Below are 20,815 nucleotides of genomic sequence, written 5' to 3' on the forward strand. Positions count from 1 at the left end.
TCCGTTAACTTCGTGTTTTGCTAAACTGATTATATTCTCTCACTACTAGTAGTTGTTCTAAGTTTGGTGACAATATTGAATACATCTATCTCTTCAAAATTGAAATACATGTTACCATTAATACAGTAAAGTCTGCCTTTATATTTTGACACACATCTAGAAATTGACAATAATTGTCGGTTGAAAACTAAACTTTACGACCGGAGAATGATCTCATGTTCCAAATTATGTTGCAACATTCCAGCAGCGCCTGCATATGGAGTCTACATCTCCAAGTTGAAACTTTATTCCAGAGCTTGATTTGTATCTTTAATAGTGGGTTACTGCTTACAAAGAATGGTTCAAAGGGTTCAAGATGAAGTAATTCCTTCGAAATTTAAAGTTAATGGGTATCTGTTTCACAGATGACGACGGATATGTTTTAATTGTCGACACTACAATCACCTATCTTCGAAAGTGAGACTTGTCACCGAATTTGTACTAACATGAACATAATGACGAATGCCACAAGTCTAGTAGAGCAAAATCTGTTCATCCTTCCTGAGTACTTAAATCACCTCAGTATTTGTAGAGGTCGTGTTGTTTAGTTTTTAGTCTTTACATGCAGACTTCTAATACGTTCAGGTATTTCACATCCAATTTTTTATGGAAATATTCTTTATAAAGCACAAAGGTGTCAGTATTCACCCCAGAAACTTACAAAACCTTTGAATAGACTTATTAAGAAGGGATATAATTACGATACTGTTGTCAAGTCATTAAAGATTGCATATTTTGGCGTTAATATTGAGTCACTGATAAGGTCTTTGCATCGGAACTAAACACATTTATTCTAAAAACAGTTGTTGGCATGACACGGGTTATGTTCTTCTCATATATGTTATGATGGTATGATACTAAACCCCTAACGGGAAGGATTGTGCCTGATGTTCATATGATGAAATCATAATCTTTCAGTCAGTTTAATTGAAGTCTGGAGCTGGCATGTCAGTTAACTGCTAGTAGTCTGTTGTTATTTATGTATTATTGTCATTTTGTTTATTTTCTTTAGTCACATCTTCTGACATCAGACTCGGACTTCTCTTGAACTGAATTTTAATGTGCGTATTGTTATGCGTTTACTTTTCTACATTGGTTAGAGGTATAGGGGGAGGGTTGAGATCTCACAAACATGTTTAACCCCGCCGCATTTTTGCGCCTGTCCCAAGTCAGGAGCCTCTGGCCTTTGTTAGTCTTGTATTAATATAATTTTAGTTTCTTGTGTACCATTTGGAAATTAGTATCGCGTTCATTATCACTGGACTAGTATATATTTGTTTAGGGGCCAGCTGAAGGACGCCTCCGGGTGCAGGAATTTATCGCTACATTGAAGACCTGTTGGTGACCCTCTACTGTTGTTTTTTATTTGGTCGGGTTGTTGTCTCTTTGACACATTCCCCATTTCCATTCTCAATTTTATTTAAGTTGTCTTTTCGTCGTCGTCTTTTTTATTTTTTACAATGCCGTTGACAGATTGTCTTTGAATCATGAGTTTGAATATCACCACAGTATATCCCTTCCCCATTGAATAGTTTTGTCGTTCAAGTTACAAAAGCTCCTCAACACTAGACCAAGTTTTGTCTTACAGTCCCACTTCATGGTATAATAAAAGTGAAAACATATAGAATGTGTATCGATTATAGACGACTTAATCAATAAACAATAAAAGATTCACTACCTCTGCCCCAAAAAATGTGGCACTTTCACTTATAATAATGTATCATGTTTACATGTGAATTGAAAGAATTCTAACGGAGTTACCTAATATGTCACATGCAATTTTGACTCACTTTATACAGTAAACAATTTTATCAGATCTATTTCTTAAGGTTGCCATATCCGAATAACTGGTTGTCATGTTAAAATATGTAGAGAAACTCATCATAGATACCAGGACTAAATATTTTAATTACGCCAGACGCGCGTTTCGTCTACTAAAGACTCATCAGTGACGCTCGAATCCAAAAATGTTAAAAACGCCAAATAGTTTTGTTTAACTGAAATTCCTCAGAATGTCATGGAAAATACTGAAAAATAACAGAAATTCTTTATACAACTTGTATTTGTGTTTCTTCTATGCCTGCTGGTAAAGGCAATACTTTTTGGGGTTCCCCATAGTAAAGCATGCGCATTGACTATCATTTACGTTAAATTTACATAGAATTCACGACAGAATAAAGTATTGACATATATTTTACGAAAGATATATGTCATAAAAAAAAAGAAACATTCCATGCCCTGTGAAACACTAGTATTTTAACACAAATGCTTAATAAACCTGTTTGTGGTTTATTTATGCTTTTTCGTCTTTTTGTCTTTTGTTGTTGAAGCAGATCTGTTGAAGTTTAACATATTGTACGAACTTTTCTTTCTATAGGTGATTTCATTCATATGTTTAAGTTCTATAAACGTAGGCGGTAAAAACTAATAATATAATTTACAAAAATTATCATCATGACATAAATATGTGTATCAAAGTCTAATCTTAAAATGGGATAGGTTTATCGAATACCTAAATGATTTGACATATGATTGACTGAACCTTAATCTGTACTTTTATCAGATGAATTGCGAAATAGTGAAAACGATCTATATTACTTGAAAGTAGTAGATAAAGAGCAAAATTCTTTTTACTTGTATATATATAGAAATGTGTGTGTGTTCAACTCAGTTATTTTATTGTTGTTGTTACGTTTTTTAATGTCACAAGTATAATGTTACTTATATAACGAATAAAGATTATTAATTAATAAAAAAAAATCAATTAACAGGTAAAGGGCTTATATCATGGATTCATTTGGTTTTTTAGTTTGCCGGCGTTGGTCCTACCTTATATTTTGTTTCAATTCACACAAAATTCTACTTTTTTTTAAGTAAATTTTTGTATTGACATTTAATAACCACGTACGTTAGAAAGACCCGCGTTTATCCAACCAATAACGTGACGTTAATTTCCTTTTTGGGTACAAACGGTAAAATTACCCCTAGTCCGATTCTTATATGGAAAATTACATGTGGTTATCATTAAACTTTGATATTAGCAAAAACCTTTGTTCCCTATGATTGATAACAATTAAAAGTGCATATATCGTCATTTTATTACAAAATCGTATAAGAAATAACGAAGGTATAACAATTCTAAATAAATAAATTTCCTATCGTTAAATAATAACAAACAAAATGTGTTCAACAAGGTATCCACTCAACAACTTTTTAAATCTTGGAATCATTTACATATAAATAATGTTTTGCATGATAATACGTTCAACCCTGAGTGAAAACCGTAAGCGCACTTTTGCTGGATTTTATTAGTACATACATATCGTTGAGATTTCTTTCATGGTTACAGACAATCCAATCAGTGCAATATAAATTGGGATTTGAGTGTATTAATTATCTTGGTACTGTTGGTACATTTCTTCATGCACATACTGTGCGATTGTATTTTCGTTAAAAGATACAGAACGTTTTAATCAAACTTGCATCATTTTTTTATGTATCATTTTACATACAAATCACCTTCTTTAAGCAATTCCGTACATTCGAATTACACTATTCATCTATCCATTCGTTCGTCGACCCATCATTCAATTTCTTCCTTTCCTTTATCCACTCATCCATCATTCAAGTTATTCCTTTCATTTATCCACTCATCCATCATTCAATTTATTTCATTCAGTTATCCATACTTCCATCCTTCAACGTATTCCATTCATTTATCCATCCATAATTCAATTTCTTCTCTAACACTTTTATTTCATTCATCCACCAATTCGCCACGTCAATCAATTAATCATATATCAGCTGTATGCATATATCCATCCACCCGTTTTAATTTCTACACATCAGAACTAAAAAGTTTTTTGACAATTGATTCATCCAGACATTCATATATCCTCGGATGCCAACTTGTTTTCCTTTCCGTCAAAGAGTTTAATTATGAACATACTCAGTCGCATAGTAGTGCTTAAACAAAAAGTGAATGTTTGTTAAGACACTATTCGATGTGAATTACCATTTCTATTTTGCAATGAAGCTATATTTTTAAAGATCGGATTCATGTTCCTTAGATTTAAACAAGTCAAATTCTTCAAATTCAGAGGCTAAATGTTTAACAGTTTTATGTAAAGGATGTTTTATTTCTGAAAGCCTCTGTATTAAACTCTCAAGATCACGCATGCCATCATCCAAGAAGTCAAATTGTGGAACAACACTATACTGTAACGTGTCGTTATGGAAACATGTCATGTAACACGTTCCTAAAATTAACACCAGTGTTGCAACTAACATTAGAACTCCAGCAATAAGTAAACTGTACTTTTCCACTGACATAATGGCAGTCTCAAGTTCTGGAATGAAATAAAGCAAATACCAATAAAATTAAAGTCTGCAATATTCAGTTGCTGGCTGAACTGTGAAGTCATTATTAGGTTATGTAAACTATCCTCTTTTAAGAGTAGACTAGTCTGCTGATAACCAATCTATCTGTTTGTTGGACTATGCTACTTCGAAAGGAAAGTAGTATACCTTTCCTTATAACAGCTTCACGGTTCCGCCAGCAACAAGCTAACCAAAGATATTACCTTTACCGACACACTCAATGCAATCGGCCGTAAAAAAAATTTCTTTATACATCTACATCTTGTAAAGTTTTAAAAAGTTTTAATATCTATACATTCTTTTAGTTTAGACCCCAATACAAGTAAATGAAAAGGCAAGTATTTTACAAATCTACTTTAGGACTTGATTGGGTTGCTTTTTATGATTAAGGTGGTACCTAACACTACAGGGAGATAACTATGTAAAATCAGCTAAACGTTATAATTACGTTGTGTTGTTAAGTGAATATTAAGCTTCTCAATGATCAAAATTAGTGTTTGTCAAACTGCTATAAAACCAGTGTAATTTTTCTGAAAAATTGGTTGGTTAAAAATTTTTGAAATTTTTATATTTTTGTTAAAGGGTCAAAGTAAATACTTTGTCAAAATTTTATGAAAATTAAACGAGCCAAATTAATTTTAGTGAAAGTGTTGAGTACCACCTTAAAATGAATCGTGAGTACATTTCAATGACATATAAAACTCCAAAACACAGGATCCATACAAAAGAGACACATATTTAGTCATTACATACGGTATAAAAAAAACTTTGAAATAATGTTAATATTTTGTATTAAGTATTGATTATTGATAAATATATTCATGTCTTCATTATAAAATCGTAGTAGAAATGACGCATGTAAATAACAATATTTATTATCTCCCAGCTATAAAAAGTATAAATAAAATCTAGTGTTTTTTTGCATTTCACATGATATACAGTTTTGCATAATATTTTTTCCGGGTGGTTTTATTGCCGTATGATTCAATTTTGAATGTCAATATGTAGTAAATATAGAAAACTTTTGTTTTTATAGATGAAGCATACGTGCAAGCCACTTCACAACGGGAAACAATGCAACTAATAATAATATTAAATAGTACCTAAGTAAATTGCTCTTGTTTCATCACTTGGTGTTGACGTTGACCATGTTTTGGACAGATGTTGTAAAGTGTCTGTCGCTTCATTGACACAACATTCAGCTACAGGTTTCTGATAATAAAATAAAATAATATTGCTTTATCATAAAACATGTTTGATTTTATATTTATCTTTTTAAAAGGTGGGTATTTTTTTCGAAGTATTGTTTCTTTTACGGAACATGTAATTTTACACTGTCAAAAACAACATGCCAGCGTAGCCATTTTGTAGCATGGTTTAAATAGATTTTAACCTGTATTTAGGAAAGACAAGTGCGAGGATACCAAAAATGATATGATTAAAGGTCAATAGATCTAAAACCACATTCTTGCCATTTAATAAAATAGTTTTTAAAGATACATAAGTTTATAGTTAAGGTAATCATAATGCGAGCCAATGTGTACTTTTCAGACATTTAGTAATCAACAAACTATTGATATAACCTGCATATATGTCTTATGTGCACATTGATAGTCATTCAACCGAAACTGAACTATCATTCAAACATTTGTTGGTGACATTTCATCATACTTGTGCAAATACATACCGCTTTGATGTTGATAAAGCTTAAAAACTGGATAAATAATAATGTCCACATTTGTTTAAATGACAAATGATGAAATTAAAAATCCAATGTCCATTTGACTAAATTACAAATTATGAAATTCAAAATCCAATGTCTGACACGTAGCTACGCATAAGTAATATTTCAGTTTTTTTCAAGCTAACAATGAATGCATATCACTATGAATGATACATACAACATCTGTTGCATCTCATTTTGATCAATATTATGCCAATTCATATTACATGTTTGTATCATGAATTGATGAAAGTTTAGCATAATTAAATCAATCAATCAATCAATCAATCAATCAATCAGTCATACATCATTTTTTAAAATTAATCATACGTTTAGTTTGTTTCTATGAATAATTAAGAGAAAACAGTAATTTGTTTTAACTTTACTATCTTATTATAATGTAAAGGATAGAAGAAATTCAATGAATTTTAGTTATTATCATACCCTTGAATTAAATGAGTAGATGAAAATATAGATATGCAGTAGTATGATAGTGCTAGGAGATTCTCATTATGATCAAGTTCACGTTTAAAGGGGTATTAGCTGTTAAATTCATGTTCACCGATTTGACAAAAAAATCATATTTGATTTATAACATACTAGTAATAACAAAAAAGTCAAAAAGAAATGTCAACACTGCATGGACTTGTTATACGATATTAGCACATAGAGATATAGCATGTATATCAGAATAGACGTCATCTAATTAACCATCGATATGACATTCGACTACTAACCATATGCCCCGGTATAAATAGACAGACAATCACGTGCAATCGTTTGATGACGATTTTTCTAGGTCTGTTTGATTTATATTATGTAGATTTAAAAAAAAATGAAATGACCGTTTTAGAGGGGGGCAAGGGGTTTAACTGTTATGCTGTTATGGGGCATTTTAATTCTTTGTTATCTGTTATTCTGAAAATATATTTACTGTTAGCTGTTATTGTCTTATTCTTTGTTATCTGTTATAGGACTATTATCTATTTTGTTATCTGTTATTGTGAGAATCTATTTGCTGTTAACTGTTATTGAAAATTGGAATGTTAGCATTTTGACAGCCAATCTTCCGTCGAAATTGAAGATAATTGAAAATTGTGATTTGAATGGATAATAGTCTCATTGGCACGCTTACCGCATCTTTTAACAGTGTATATCTATTGGGGTCTTTCTACTGGTAATATCGGGTGGACCTGTATTTGCAGAAGAATTTCAGTAACATACATCACATAAACATATAAAATCAATTGGACCCAGGACCATTCCAGTATATATTATTATTATCCTTTGTAATAAATTCCATTGTCTGTGAACATGTAGCAGTTTGTAAAAATTATAATTCACTTATTACTTGTACAATAACTTATAGTATGGATTTTGTTATATAAAAGGCATTGGTACTCCCTATAGATTTTTTTATTCAATGACCACATAATAATCTTTATGTTGTACTATTGTCCCTGATTTGGGGAGGATTGGACACCAACTAGCATGCTAAAGTTGACGCAGTCACATTCTGTATGTGCCTATTTCCAAGTCAGGATCTCGAGCCTGGATTCAGTGGTTGTAGTTTGTTACTGTGTTACTAAGTTTCTCGTTCACTATTTTGTGGATAAATTAGGCAGTTAGTTTTCTCCTTTGAATTGTTTTACATTACTAAGTGGTGTGGGTTTGAATTATGGCTTTGGGAATTATACATCTTTTTCTTTTAGCATTTATATTATAAGTGCTACTCCCTCTCTTTTCATTTACATGAAAGAGAATCATGATCACCATATTTTTAAAAGCTTTTTAGCTGCTTCACATGGCGAAAATTGAAGCTCAGAAACCATTGATGCAAATACAGATGTGTCTTCAGTTTAATTTTTCGACAAATACCCTTTTTAAAATCCTTCAGCTTCTCCATTGCTGTACCCAAATTTTTCATATATTATAATTTCACATAAGATACATGATTGGTTTTTCACTTGGTGTCATCCAAACTTTTACTAGGTCCAATTTCTATTATACTATCATAATTGTCACTTGAGTCAATTTCTATTATCAGAATAACCACAACTGGCATGCGTGTTTCAGTTACATGTCCTGTCTCCACTGATCTTGGTATTTTTGTATTTTATAAGTAAGTTTTATCATGAGGTCATTAAATAAAAAAAATATATTGTGCATCAATGTTTTTTTTATTACTTGTAAAGTATATATATTGCTTTTCAGAAAAAAAATAATCTTAAAATCAAATTGATAATAAAGTGTCACTGGCTGCACTATTTTCAAAAATTAAATAAAAAAATCTAAATCATTAAAAATTGATCCCTCAAATGCCCTAGATTAAAAATATCCCTATATCAACAACAGAAACTAGTAATTTCGTTCAGAAAAATTCAACATCCAAGTTACGGAAAAAAAATCAACCAAGGCAAAACTGCCTCAACGGCCGAAACGTCTTGTTTGCACAAATTTTCTAGGTCCATACCACAAGTTATATACTAAGATCTACGAGTCATCTACTGGATTGGTCTTTGACAGATTTATTTTCATATTTCATTACTGTTATCTGTTATTATCCCTTTTCAATTCCTTGTTATCTGTTTTTCACCAAATCAATTCACTGTTTTGCTGTTATGGGGACCCCCCTTGCCCCCCCCTCGTTTTAGCAGCTGTAAAAGGATAATGTTCGTGGGCCAATTCAGTCAACGCAATTCTCCCTTGTTTGATTTTTAAATGTTGTCAAGTCTTTTTTATATAACAATGAGCAGATTGCATAGGGTATTGCCAAGGAATGAATATATTATTATCCGCAAAGAGTTCAAATAACATCCTTTGAACATGCTTAACTCTTGTCCAGCTAGAGCCAACTAAAAGGTCTAAATACAAACGACCAAAGGAGGCTTTTCCTTTTTCACATTGTTTCTTGTAAAATAAACCTACGCCAGTTTATTTGTTTATCAATATCTTAAAACTTCATATATAAATGTTTTCCAGGTTATTTACTTTAAATATAACATAGCCAAGTGAGGCTTCCGGCAGTTGTTTATACATAATGTTTTTAATTTGTAATTCAGTTTAGATTAGGCGTTTACGAGAATGACTAAAATACGCACATTTTTTTCACTTCCGAGTTTTTAAAATTCCCTCTGCCTAGAAAAAACCACACAACAGTTCAATCTTTTCATTAAATTTTTCTCTTTCCTTTTTTAGTTCTCAACTTCCTGGTCTGATTTATTTGTTCAGTTGTGTGTATTTAATTTTGTGTCTCTGACCTTCCCCTTCTTATAACGTTTGTCTTTTCATTTTGGTCTTACTGAATATCAGTCAGAAAATACTTGGCATTTCAAATTGTCTACATGTATACGATGGTAGGATATGGTTGTGTTGCTTAAGATCGTTTACAATTTCCCTTATATAAAAAGAACTAGAAATTAAGATGTTCTGTATTGTTTACTGATTTATAAGTCTTGTCCATTTTGTACTTTGAGATAATTAGTTACGACACTCTGCCTGTTATTCAATCAATTTTATTTTAATCATCAATTGAAATTGAAATGTATAAAGACACCATCATGATTTGATTGACCGTTATGGTCGGAATGTCTGGCAAACAGATCAGTGGCGGATCCAAAGGGGGGGTTCCGAGGGTTGGAACCCCCCTTTTTTGGACGATCAATGCATTTGAATGGGAGCATATAGTTGGAACCCCCCCCCCCCCTTTACTCTGGGTTGGGAACCCCCTTTTTAAAATGGCTGGATCCGCCACTGCAGATGATCACGGATACATTCATATTTTCGTAGCCGCAGCCTAACCTGTTTTCTCCTATTGTGTCATCACCAAATTATTCCATGCCTTGAGCAACATGACGAGTGCCACTATAGTGGAGCAGGATTTTGCTTCTATTCAGGACCACCTGAGAACACTTCCTATTTTCGGTAGAACTCGTGTTGTTCAGTTGTTTATTTTCTGTGATGTGTTTGAAGGCATACACGTATGCTTGTTTGCTTGTTTATTTTTTTCCGTCTTTTACCTTGGTCATGTTATTTGCTGATTTTCAGCCTTCAACTTATGGTTTTGAACTTTTCAATTGTCACTTTGGTTTTTTCTGACACCGTTTTTAACATGCACGTAATTTAAGAGTTAAATATTTTTATTGAGTTTTCATTTCTTTTTTTTAAATGTAAATACACCTGCATTGTATTATCCTTTGATCTATTTATACACATAATATGGTCAATGAGCCAAGATATTTATTAGCCGTTTTTTTCAATCCCATTATTTATTGCATCGACACTGACCTTAATTCTAGTAGAGTTAAGGTATCCTTGAAGTATTGATTAAATGATTGTTGTTTGAACAACTTTTTATAATAAAACAAGAATGTGTCCCCAGTACACGGATGCCCCATCCGCACTATCATTTTCTATGTTCAGTGGACCCTGAAAATGGGGTGAAATCTCTAATTTGGCATTAAAATTAGAAAGATCATAGCATAGGGTACATGTGTCCTCCTAAGTTTCAAGTTGATTGGACCTCAACTTCATTAAAAACTACCTCGACCAAAAACTTTAAGCGGAACAGACGGACGGACGAACGCACAGACAAGAAACATAATGCCCATAAATGGGGCATAAAAATATTTCGAGTCAGATGAACAGATGATAAAGAATAAACATGAAATGGGAATGTACCAGGGAAGGAGAAAAGGGACCACGAGAGGAAAACACATTTTGACTGTGATAGGATATATATTGACTTCAAAATTTCTACCCCGGATATCACCTTTAAGAAAACGAGAATCCCAATTTGTGGGTGTATTGGTTATTAACTTTGATGAATAACTTACAAAAAGGCGGTAAAATTAAAAAGTTACTTCGTGAACCTTTCCTTTCCACTTAAGTACTACGATACGCAAGTACATGTATGCAAAAAGTACATATATGCATTTTTAAATGAAAATCCAACTGACTGTCCCCGAGATATGAATGTTGATACAACCTTGAGCCAGAGATATAATGTTCAAATATTTGGCTACACTAAGCTTTCGGACCTGATACTCTTAACACAGGTCACGGAATAAAAAGGTCCTTTTATTTAAAAACATTTTTTGTTATGCATGAACTAATTTTTTGTGATGAATCCCATATATCTCTTTTATTTGTTGTGTTTTGTAAACTTTTGTATGTGTTATTTTTTGTATTGTGCCTTTTGCGTTGTTTTTTTTATGAACTTTTGTATGTGTTATTTTTTGTATAGTGCTTTTTGCGTTGTTTGTTTTCTTCAACTTATGAGTATGAAAAACCCTTTCATACTTTCCAAAATCTTCTTTATAAAAGTTTTCTTAGCCGTATTTGGCACTACTTTTTAGAATTTTGGGTCATCAATATACTCTTCCACTTAGTACTAGCTTGGCTCTCGAACTATTTTGTACTGAGCGTCACTGCTGAGTCTAATATAGACGAAACGCGCGTCTGGTGTACTAAATTATAAGCCTGGAATCTTTGATTACTATTTACACCACTGGGTCACTACTGTCACTACTGGCAGACGTTTCATCCCCGAGGGTATTACCACCCCAGTAGTCAGCACTTGGGTGTTTACATGAATATGAATTATATGGTCATTTTTTATAAATTTACTGTTTGTAAAAGTATGAATTTTTTGAAAAACAAAGGATTTTCTTAGCCCAGGCATAGATTACCTTAGCCGTATTTGGCACTACTTTTTGGAATTTTGAATCTTCAATGCTATCCTACTTTGTACTAGTTTGGCTTTCTAACTATCGGTATTGTGATCTGAGCGTCACTGATGAGTCTTATATATGTCTTACGAAACGCGCGTCTTTATTTATTAGCCTTGTACTAATTTCAAATACAAAAATAATTTAAGATAGAACATCCAAATTTTACTTTAATGTTGTTGGTACGTTACTTGACTGGCCTCCTAGGGGCTATCAAATAGAAGTTAGTGACAGTGATTCTCACTTCAGTGTATCTTCATTCCAGTATCGATGGTTATACACTTAAAACATTACTGTAGACAATACACAGCAACAAGGACAAATGCACGTTTGTTGTAAATTCGACCACAACAAGATTCAGTCAATACGTAAGAAAATGCCTGTACCAAGTCAGGAATATAACAGTTGTTATTCATTCGTTTGATGTGTTTGAACTTTTGATTTTGCCATTTGATTACGGACTTTCCGCTTTGAATTTTCCTCGGAGTTCAGTATTTGTGTGATTTTACTTTTTTCATTCTACCAATGACCATGCATGAAAATTTACTGCCTTTTGGATGAGATAATTTTGACAAAACCCTTATGAACTTTGCATTGAAAATCAAGATGCATGTAATCCCAGAAAAGAAGAAAGGGTGATGATTTTGAGAATAAACACGTGCAAAAAGAATTTCAGTACTATGTAAAGTAAACGTGAAAGTATTAAATACGGATTATTAAGAGATTTTGAACTTTCAAATATTTTAAGTTTTTCTTGGGAATACTTTACTATTTTATTTTTATTTCAAGCGTTAAAAAATATTTATTGTTCTTTGTAAGAACACTAGAATATACGCTTTATCTTATTTGAAACAACATATCACAATAAATGCTACACTTATTTTTTTTTAAAACTTCACTTTATACATATAACATGTATAAAATAGGAAGGTTATTTTACAACACAGTGACTATAGAAAGACACATAGAATCAAGCTTCATTTCCAACTTTAAAATCACACTCGACAACAGCCCAGGTTATAAGACAATGTTCCGTGAAAAACGAGAAACTGACCCGACTTCTAAAAATACACAAACCATATTAACATTAATTTTATGGATACAAAAGTTATACAATGAGTAAACGACTGTAGTATTTCATTCATAGAAAGCTCAGCCTCTGATATTGATATTTAAATATTTCCGTTTCCTAATTTCCTGTTAAATTCGTTTTATAAATAATAGTAAAATCGAATAAGATTGTTCACTGTCAAAGAATGTGATACATGTTGAACCCACCCATTTAATTTTATAGATAGTATAAATCGGTCACTTTTTAAATTGTCATGCGGTTTGAAAACACACAAGTATAACAGTACTTAATCAACCTATTTACTAGCATCCCCAACCTTTCAAAAAAGGGTCGGTCCGCGGTTCGACATCATGTTCATATAACGAGATAGAGAGTAGATAACTTTTATTACTTTAGAGACTCTTGTATAATTATATTAATCCTTATTATTTTGTCACGCTTTCAACTCATCAATAGTCATGACTTAATTAATACTTACCAAATTCTCCCAGAAATTTCTAGATAGACAACACACAGTATTTGCTATACATTCACTTTTATCCATTGTTTTCTTTTTTAAATATTAAACTTCCGATAATGATGTATTCTGCGTTGCATGTGCATCTGTTAAATTTGTTTACGTCCTATATCATGACACAGTAAAACCTAGTAACGGTCACGTGACATACGTAAATGGTGTCGTATAACGGGTTGATATTAATAGCAATTCACGCTTAAGATAACAAAAGTGAACAAATGTAACAGGATATATAAAGTGGTTTTTTTTTTAAAGATAGCAAATATTATTTTGTTCAAGTACATTACAAATTGTCATAAATATAGAAACAAAACCTACCAGCACGTGCCTACCAGTCACCTGAATTGGTTTTGATCACAGGCACTTGTCTTAATATATTTAAAAGTTGTTTAATATATTTATATAATAATGTTGTGTTTAACATTGACTATGCGAAAATAGTAGCCAGGGTGAGAGACAATAGTGCACGACCCGAAGGGGAGTGCACTATTGTCTCAAACCCTGGCTACTATTTTCCATAGTCAATGTTAAACACAACATTAATATCATTATTATACTGACTGTTTACTATTTTGAATAGTGACAGTAGTGTATTTCAGTGTAAAAAAAATGCGCTTTATGTAACTCTGCATATAGATGTATTTATACTGCAACTAGTTGTGTTTATTTCCTAAATATAGAAGCATAGCTATATTTTGTATAATGTCAATTTCATCAAGGAACACTTTCTCCACAATCAGAGGTCCATTAAGGGATACAAAAGGTTTTTTTTACGATTAAAAAAGCTATGATTTTATTAATTTAAGTTGCAGTATAAAAACATTACTCATATAACTTAATAACTTACAAAAAAACAATGATAACGGATCATAACTATTTATCTGTAAACAAATTACTTCTAAAGTGTTCAAACAATTTTGGCTTCAACGGCAGTAAGCAGAAGTAAACAAAGAACAAAAACGTTCTAACAGAAACTACAGTAATTTAAAGTCTCTTAAAATGTCAGAGAAATTTAAATGAATATATCTTCTATTTCCCCCTGATTGTTCAATTGTAATAGTTTATTAATTGCCATGCTTATAAATCCAACCCACTTGTCTGTCAAAGCAACTAAGCTCCGCCTTTACACGTGAAATTGACAATGATTGACAAGAAAATCAATAGTCTGTTGCAACAGCAAGGCATACTATTTTCGCATAGTGCAGTTAACGCTATATATTTCTTTAAAAAACTATGCAAAAATAGAACAATTTTTCTATAGAAGGACATTCTTACAGGAAGTATAATAATAAGGTATATATATAGGAAATTATTTTTCTTGGACAAGAGCCTGTAGTCTGAATGTTTTTTCCCTGGGACTATTATACTAACAATATGTATATGTTACTAACATATTATGAATGAATAGAATAGAAAAGAATAGAATATTTTTATTTACCAAATTAGGGCCCCAGGAGGGCATATAGCATACAGACAATATTATTATAAACAATAACATATGCAATACACAAACAATAAAAGATATGTAATAAGTGTCATAAAAATAATAAAATAAAATAATATACCACAGAAAATACCAAATAGTAGCAATGTATTATTATTCAATGAATACTATGTTGACCTTGACTCAAGTGCACCCGGTAAGTGTATTTTCACTTTGAAAAAACAAACATGAGGCATTAGTAGTTTGTGCGGAGAAATCTCAATATAAAAAATACAACAAAAAAAAAAAAAACCAACAATTAAGCACTCGCACATTTGACTATGTGGTATACTGCAAATAACAAGTATATTTAATAAAGGATATTTAATATGACTTATCTGCAGAAAGCACCAAGAGTCGGTGCTTAAAGGGAAGTCCCTACTTGTACTTAATGCAGATGAGTCAAACTCCTAAATTATTAAAATATATTTTAAAAACATATTTTAAGATTATAGATTCTGTGTCCAGCCAGCAAGGATCATCAAGGGACGGTGCCAGAGAATTTGAAATTCTTCTTATGATCTGTGCAGGCTTAACAGGGTATCCAAATTCATATTAAAGAGTTATAATGAATTAGTTATTGTAGATTAAGTTGTCCTTCAATTCTTAGTATCTTCTATATATTTATAAAATGCAAATAGTACATTGGGATCCTAATTATTCATTATCCAAATTAATTTGTTATCAATATTTAAATTTTGAAAGTTTGGACATGATTTTAATATATTTTGCATCAATTCCTCTCTTTTTAATAAATGAGTGTCACATTTAAATAAAAAATGAACTTCATCCTCAACCTCACCTGAGGTGCACCCGAGACAAATTCGGTTTTGTCGAAGAGTACCCTGGTATCTACCAGATTCAATTTGCAATTTGTGAGCAGATATTCGTAATCTAGTAATACATTTCCTTTGCTCAAAATGTTGAATTATTGACAAATAATTTTTCAAAACCGAAGTTGCACTTGAATGTTACATAAGTTCGTAGTTTACCATCTTTATGTATATCTAGCTGTTTTTTCCACAATGCAGTATAGTATCCCTTAACAATCTGACCACAGTGTAGTTTAAATGTTGAATATTTTTCAGGAATGTGCTTTTCTATGCCTGACATTTTTTCCCATTAATTGATCCATACCAAGAGTTTTTTTTTGTTTCAAATAGCTTTTTAGAACTATTATATGCAGCTTTTAACAAGGGAAATGATGAGCCAATATTTTCTAAACGATGCCAATATCCTAAAACATGTTTGACTATATCATTGTGAAGTGGAAAACGGCCTAATTCAGACAAAACTGCAAAGTTTGTACTTTTTCTATTAACACCTAAAATATATTTGCAGAATTTAATATGAAGTTTTTCACAACGTATCCTTGAGTAAATTGTATCCACCGATATGTTTTCTTTTTTTAAACGTGCAGTAAAGGGATTGAAATATCCCCAAATTTCACACCCGTATAAAAGTATAGGCTTTATTGTATGGTCAAAAACATGAATTGCATTTTTAACAGTAGGATTATGCACTAAAAAATCATTACATAGTTTAAAGTATGCTTTTAAGGCTCTTTGGTATAAATCATTCTGAGCATATGAAAAAGAACATGATGCATTAAACTGGATACCCAAATATTTATAATTAGATACACACGCCAGCTCATCTTTGTTGAAAATAAATTTTTGAGAGATATGTCTGCCTGCCTTGTTGAATATCAACACTTTAGTTTTCTTAGTATTTATATTTGAATGTATATATATATTTTATAAACCCAGGGACTATATATATATATTTATCTTACCTCCTATACATTTCCAGGAATATGATTGGTTAAAAGCGTCCGCGTGCAAACCGTGTATATTTGATATTAGGTTAGTAGGGAGGCGGGGCTTATATCATACACGGTTAGTAGTGGAGTTACGTCCCTTTATATTCCTTATTATGTAAGAAGGGGGCGGGACTTATTTCATACACGGTTAGTAATGGTGTAATATCCCTTTATAAAAAACAAAACGGTACTGAGAAAAAATCTTAAAAGTTCGAACAGACGAAGCAATTGATGATTAAGATTGAAACAAATTCATAAAACACATTTAAACCTTACAAGTCGTTATTGTTGGCATCTGTTTTTGTAGGATCAATGGAAGTATTTTCTTAGTGCTAACAGTATTGAAGACTTGCTCATTTTGAGAATCACTAGTCTTACTTTCACACGTTAAGATAGTCGGTAAGATAAATTCGTTACATAGTGTGCTAGTGACGTAATACGGTATATATGGGGTCAGTAAATTCCATATGGGGATTCGAGCTTCGCTCTCACCCCATATGGAATTTACTGACCCCATATATACCGTATTAGTCACTAGCACACTATGTAACTTATAATATATAATAAATTATATATAGTCCCAGGGTTTACAGAAAGATGATAATATCGGACAAAACTGGGTGCAAAACAAAGAAGAAGAAAAAAGAAGAGAAAATTGGCAAACATAAGAACTAAAGGCTTTAAAAAGCACGATGTCGCTCATATCACCTATTCAACAATTGAAAGATATACACAAAAAACTACTTTGATCATGTCGTAACCGTTTTGAGCGAATGATCCGACAGTTTCGGGTTTAATTTTTAAAATGTCTCAGAACTCTTCAATATGAACATTGTGTGTGTATGTAGCTGTTTCTTATCGTTTTCTTAAGGTAGCAACTATTTAACTTCTAAAAGGGGGCGGTAGGTATGTTATTTTTTTCTGGGTAAGTAATTTTTCGCGCATAGCACGTTCAAGTTTCTTCAGTTTTTCGACGCTATCAATCAAATTATTATTATTTTCAAAATTTAACACTATAAGGTATGGGGTAAATCTGTATTCAGAATATATAATTTTTATGTCATCTGCTTTAGGATCATTGACTACATCTATAAAAAGAGACATCTAGGCGACTTTTATAGTTGGAGGTAATCAATGCCTGTATCAAAACGTTGGTGCCTGCAGATATATTGCAAAGTTTTGTTGGTCAATTTATTGGTTCATTTATTTATTTATTTCATTATTAGTATTTTTTTTCTTATTTTCCCAGAAAGATGATTAGTATTATTTTAGTACTTTCTGATTTTTTTCATTCATCAAATTTTAGTGACGTAACGAACCTCGCATTAGCGTTTTCTTTCTCAACCAATCAGGGAGCTCGATTGAGTTCCCGGGGAAAATTAGCTCGTGCAGTGATTGTCTTCCGGAAATCAGTCCAAGCTCAGATTCTCAGGTGTGTAGACGTAAGGTAAAGATGGAATTATTAACCATGTGCGCGATTTTTTTGGAAATGGTCTCGGTGAGGAATCTCGCGCTTTTTTAAAATGCTAAAACTAGTGTATTGGAGAAGTTCACCCTCCTATTTATGTACATATTTTGATTGACTATTATGAAAACTGGCTTGTTTTTTTTTTTTTTATCAGAGGTTGCGTTGGATATTTAGCGGAAACTTAGATATTTACGCGTTGAGGCGTAATTCATTTAGAGAGCAGTTCGGTGGTTAAATGATTTAACTTATGAGTTGAGTTTTTGAAATGTTCATTGAACTCAACTGAATAAAATCTGTCAGTTTCCAAAATTCCAAAAAGTTTTACCAAATACGACTGAGATTCCTGGGATGAGCAAATCCTTAGTTTTTCGAAAAATTTAAAGTTTCTCTACAGGAAAGTTTATAAAAATGACCATATAACTGATATTCTTGTCAATACCGAATTGCTGAAAGTTCGGGGTCATTATTTGTTGACATTCACGTGCGTGTCTCATTCAAATCTATGACTTGAACTTAAAGACGATAGAATTAAGTATTGAAGCGTTAACAATCGAGTTCTAAATGCAAGCCCTGAGCAGAACCGCAGAATGAGTCGTTAGAGAAAACTACAGATACTAAAACAATTTATTTCTTGGTCTAAGAAATTATTATAGAGACTATAGAATTAGACCATTGACTCACAAAACTAACAAATTAAATGTGCAGCTGATTCATATGCGTGTTGTTTTATAAACGTTGTACTTTAGGACTGAACTAGGTTGTTACCAATACAAAGGGAAGTAACCAGGATTCATTTCAATCAGGCAAGGATGGCGTTTCTCTGTAATCAAATAGTTAGACATTCCACCCTTCCACATGAACCTGTGTTTCAGTGTTTCTTTATCTCAGACCGTCAATAACTTCAGGAGTGTTTCAATGATTATGTCAAAGATCTGCTTAAAAAGATATCCTACAATATTAAAACATCCAGAGAAGTGAAGATAATTACTGTCGAGGTTATAAGTTGTGAAGGGGTGCCGTTTGCTCTTCCTTGCATCCTCACCGTCCACTGCGATATTAAGTTGTGTCTCATTCATTTAAAGTAAGGTTAGTTATCAGAGGCAGATTTAGGGGGAGGGCCAAAGGGGGCCCGGTCCCCCTTTTTGAAGAAAATTTTGGTTGGTTATATAGGGAATCAATGTAGCATGACGGGAGCGGGACACCTCTTAAGTAGTCAGTGGACCCCCACTTATGAAAAAAATTGGATCCGCCACTAGTTAGTATCTTGTAATTTCATTTGTGTTTCAGGATTCGACCTGCCATTTTATAATTTAGTGATCTAGTTATTAACCTCGGTTACGGATATGGACAGATATCGATCTAATTATACGACACTGACCCAGTTAAACGTTTTAAAGTAAATCTTTTGTCGAACGATTCACCTTTATATTTTCCACTAAGGCCAAAGTTGTGCATTTCTTTGTTTATGTCAAATTACTGGTTGATTTTTATCTCAAGTTTTTGATGTTCCGGAAAAAGAAAATCAATGGAAAATCTAGTTATTTTCAAATTATTTAGGTGGATTTGGACTGAAGTCTTATATGTATGTTCGTAATCATTTTATTTGTACAAGATAAACAATCGTCTACATGGATCTAAAGGTTGTTTGATTATTTTCTGAATAAGAATGATTTTCATATTTAAAAAATAGGGTATGTTTAGATTATTTTGTTTAGGTTAGTTTTTATTCTGTGTGTCATTTCTTTCCATACTAGATGTAGTATGATAAAAATTAAACTCATCTCCAAACAAATAGAAAATCAGACATGGCCTTATTGTATAATAACTGATAATATTTATGGCTGTTCTTCAGTGCATGGGAACAATGTGGGAGCGATAATCTTATTATTAACGTAGGGAAATATAAACGGGCTGAAGTACGTTCACTATTCACTATTCACTTTTCACTATTCAAAATTCATGAATAGTGAATTGTGTTTTTTTGCACTATTCACTATTCAAGTTTATTATTGAATAACTTTAATATCTTCTTGTATGTCCTGGATATATAAAAAGAAGATGTTGTATGATTGCCAATGAGACAAAACTTCACAAGAGACTAAATTAAACAGCAATTAACAGCTACAGGTCATTGTACAGCCTTCAACTATATAAAAGCTCATACACCATAGTTAGTCACCGAATAAGAACGAGTATAAGAACGGCCTTATTAATGTACAAAAAATTCACGAAAAACAATAAAGTATTTAACACAGCAAAAAACGACAACCACTTGATTACACACTCCTTACTTGGGACAGGTACATACATGTATACAGAATGTGGCGGGGGTTAAATATATTAGCGTGACCCCCCCCCCCCCCCCTAACCTAGGACAGTGGTGAAACAGTGCAACATAAGAACGACCTTATAAAAATGATTTGTGTAAGGTTAAACTAAACTCATCGAATGAATACAAATAGAAATACATGTAACAAAAAACATAGAGTAACCGCGGACAGATATACTTGTACATCTCAACAACAAAAAGACACTAAGTACAGTTCTGAGAGTACTCGCAGCTACTGATACATGTATAATAC

The 20,815-nt window shown here is 32.2% G+C and overlaps 2 protein-coding genes across 3 annotated transcripts in view; one reads left to right on the top strand and one right to left on the bottom strand.

Moving 5' to 3' along the window:
• LOC139484313 (uncharacterized) overlaps positions 1-20,815 on the top strand; it is a 458,860-nt gene that overhangs the window by 151,244 nt on the left and 286,801 nt on the right. The gene's annotated exons all lie outside the window — the stretch shown is intronic.
• Positions 3,120-13,705, bottom strand: LOC139483580 (uncharacterized). 2 transcript variants are annotated; one of them, XM_071267588.1, is made up of 3 exons: positions 13,422-13,705; positions 5,523-5,631; positions 3,120-4,388 (listed from the first exon to the last, which is right to left on the bottom strand). In XM_071267588.1, exons 1-3 carry the CDS (start codon positions 13,485-13,487, stop codon positions 4,084-4,086), a joined length of 480 nt encoding a protein of 159 aa, XP_071123689.1. In that variant the 5' UTR covers positions 13,488-13,705; the 3' UTR covers positions 3,120-4,083. The 2 variants fall into 2 exon arrangements, with proteins under 2 accessions (XP_071123689.1, XP_071123694.1); XM_071267593.1 differs by lacking the exon at positions 13,422-13,705 and adding an exon at positions 6,107-6,337.

The sequence above is a fragment of the Mytilus edulis genome, chromosome 1 (genome assembly GCF_963676685.1).
Source record: "Mytilus edulis chromosome 1, xbMytEdul2.2, whole genome shotgun sequence".
NCBI classification, from domain to species: Eukaryota; Metazoa; Mollusca; class Bivalvia; order Mytilida; family Mytilidae; genus Mytilus; species Mytilus edulis.

Coding starts and splice junctions, on each gene's coding strand:
- LOC139483580 (XM_071267588.1), bottom strand. CDS start 13,487: ATGGATAAAAGTGAATGTATAGCAAATACTGTGTGTTGTCTATCTAGA. Junction 5,632..13,421: donor GAAATTTCTGGGAGAATTTG/GTAAGTATTAAT, acceptor TTTTATTATCAG/AAACCTGTAGCTGAATGTTG. Junction 4,389..5,522: donor AACAAGAGCAATTTACTTAG/GTACTATTTAAT, acceptor ATTTCATTCCAG/AACTTGAGACTGCCATTATG.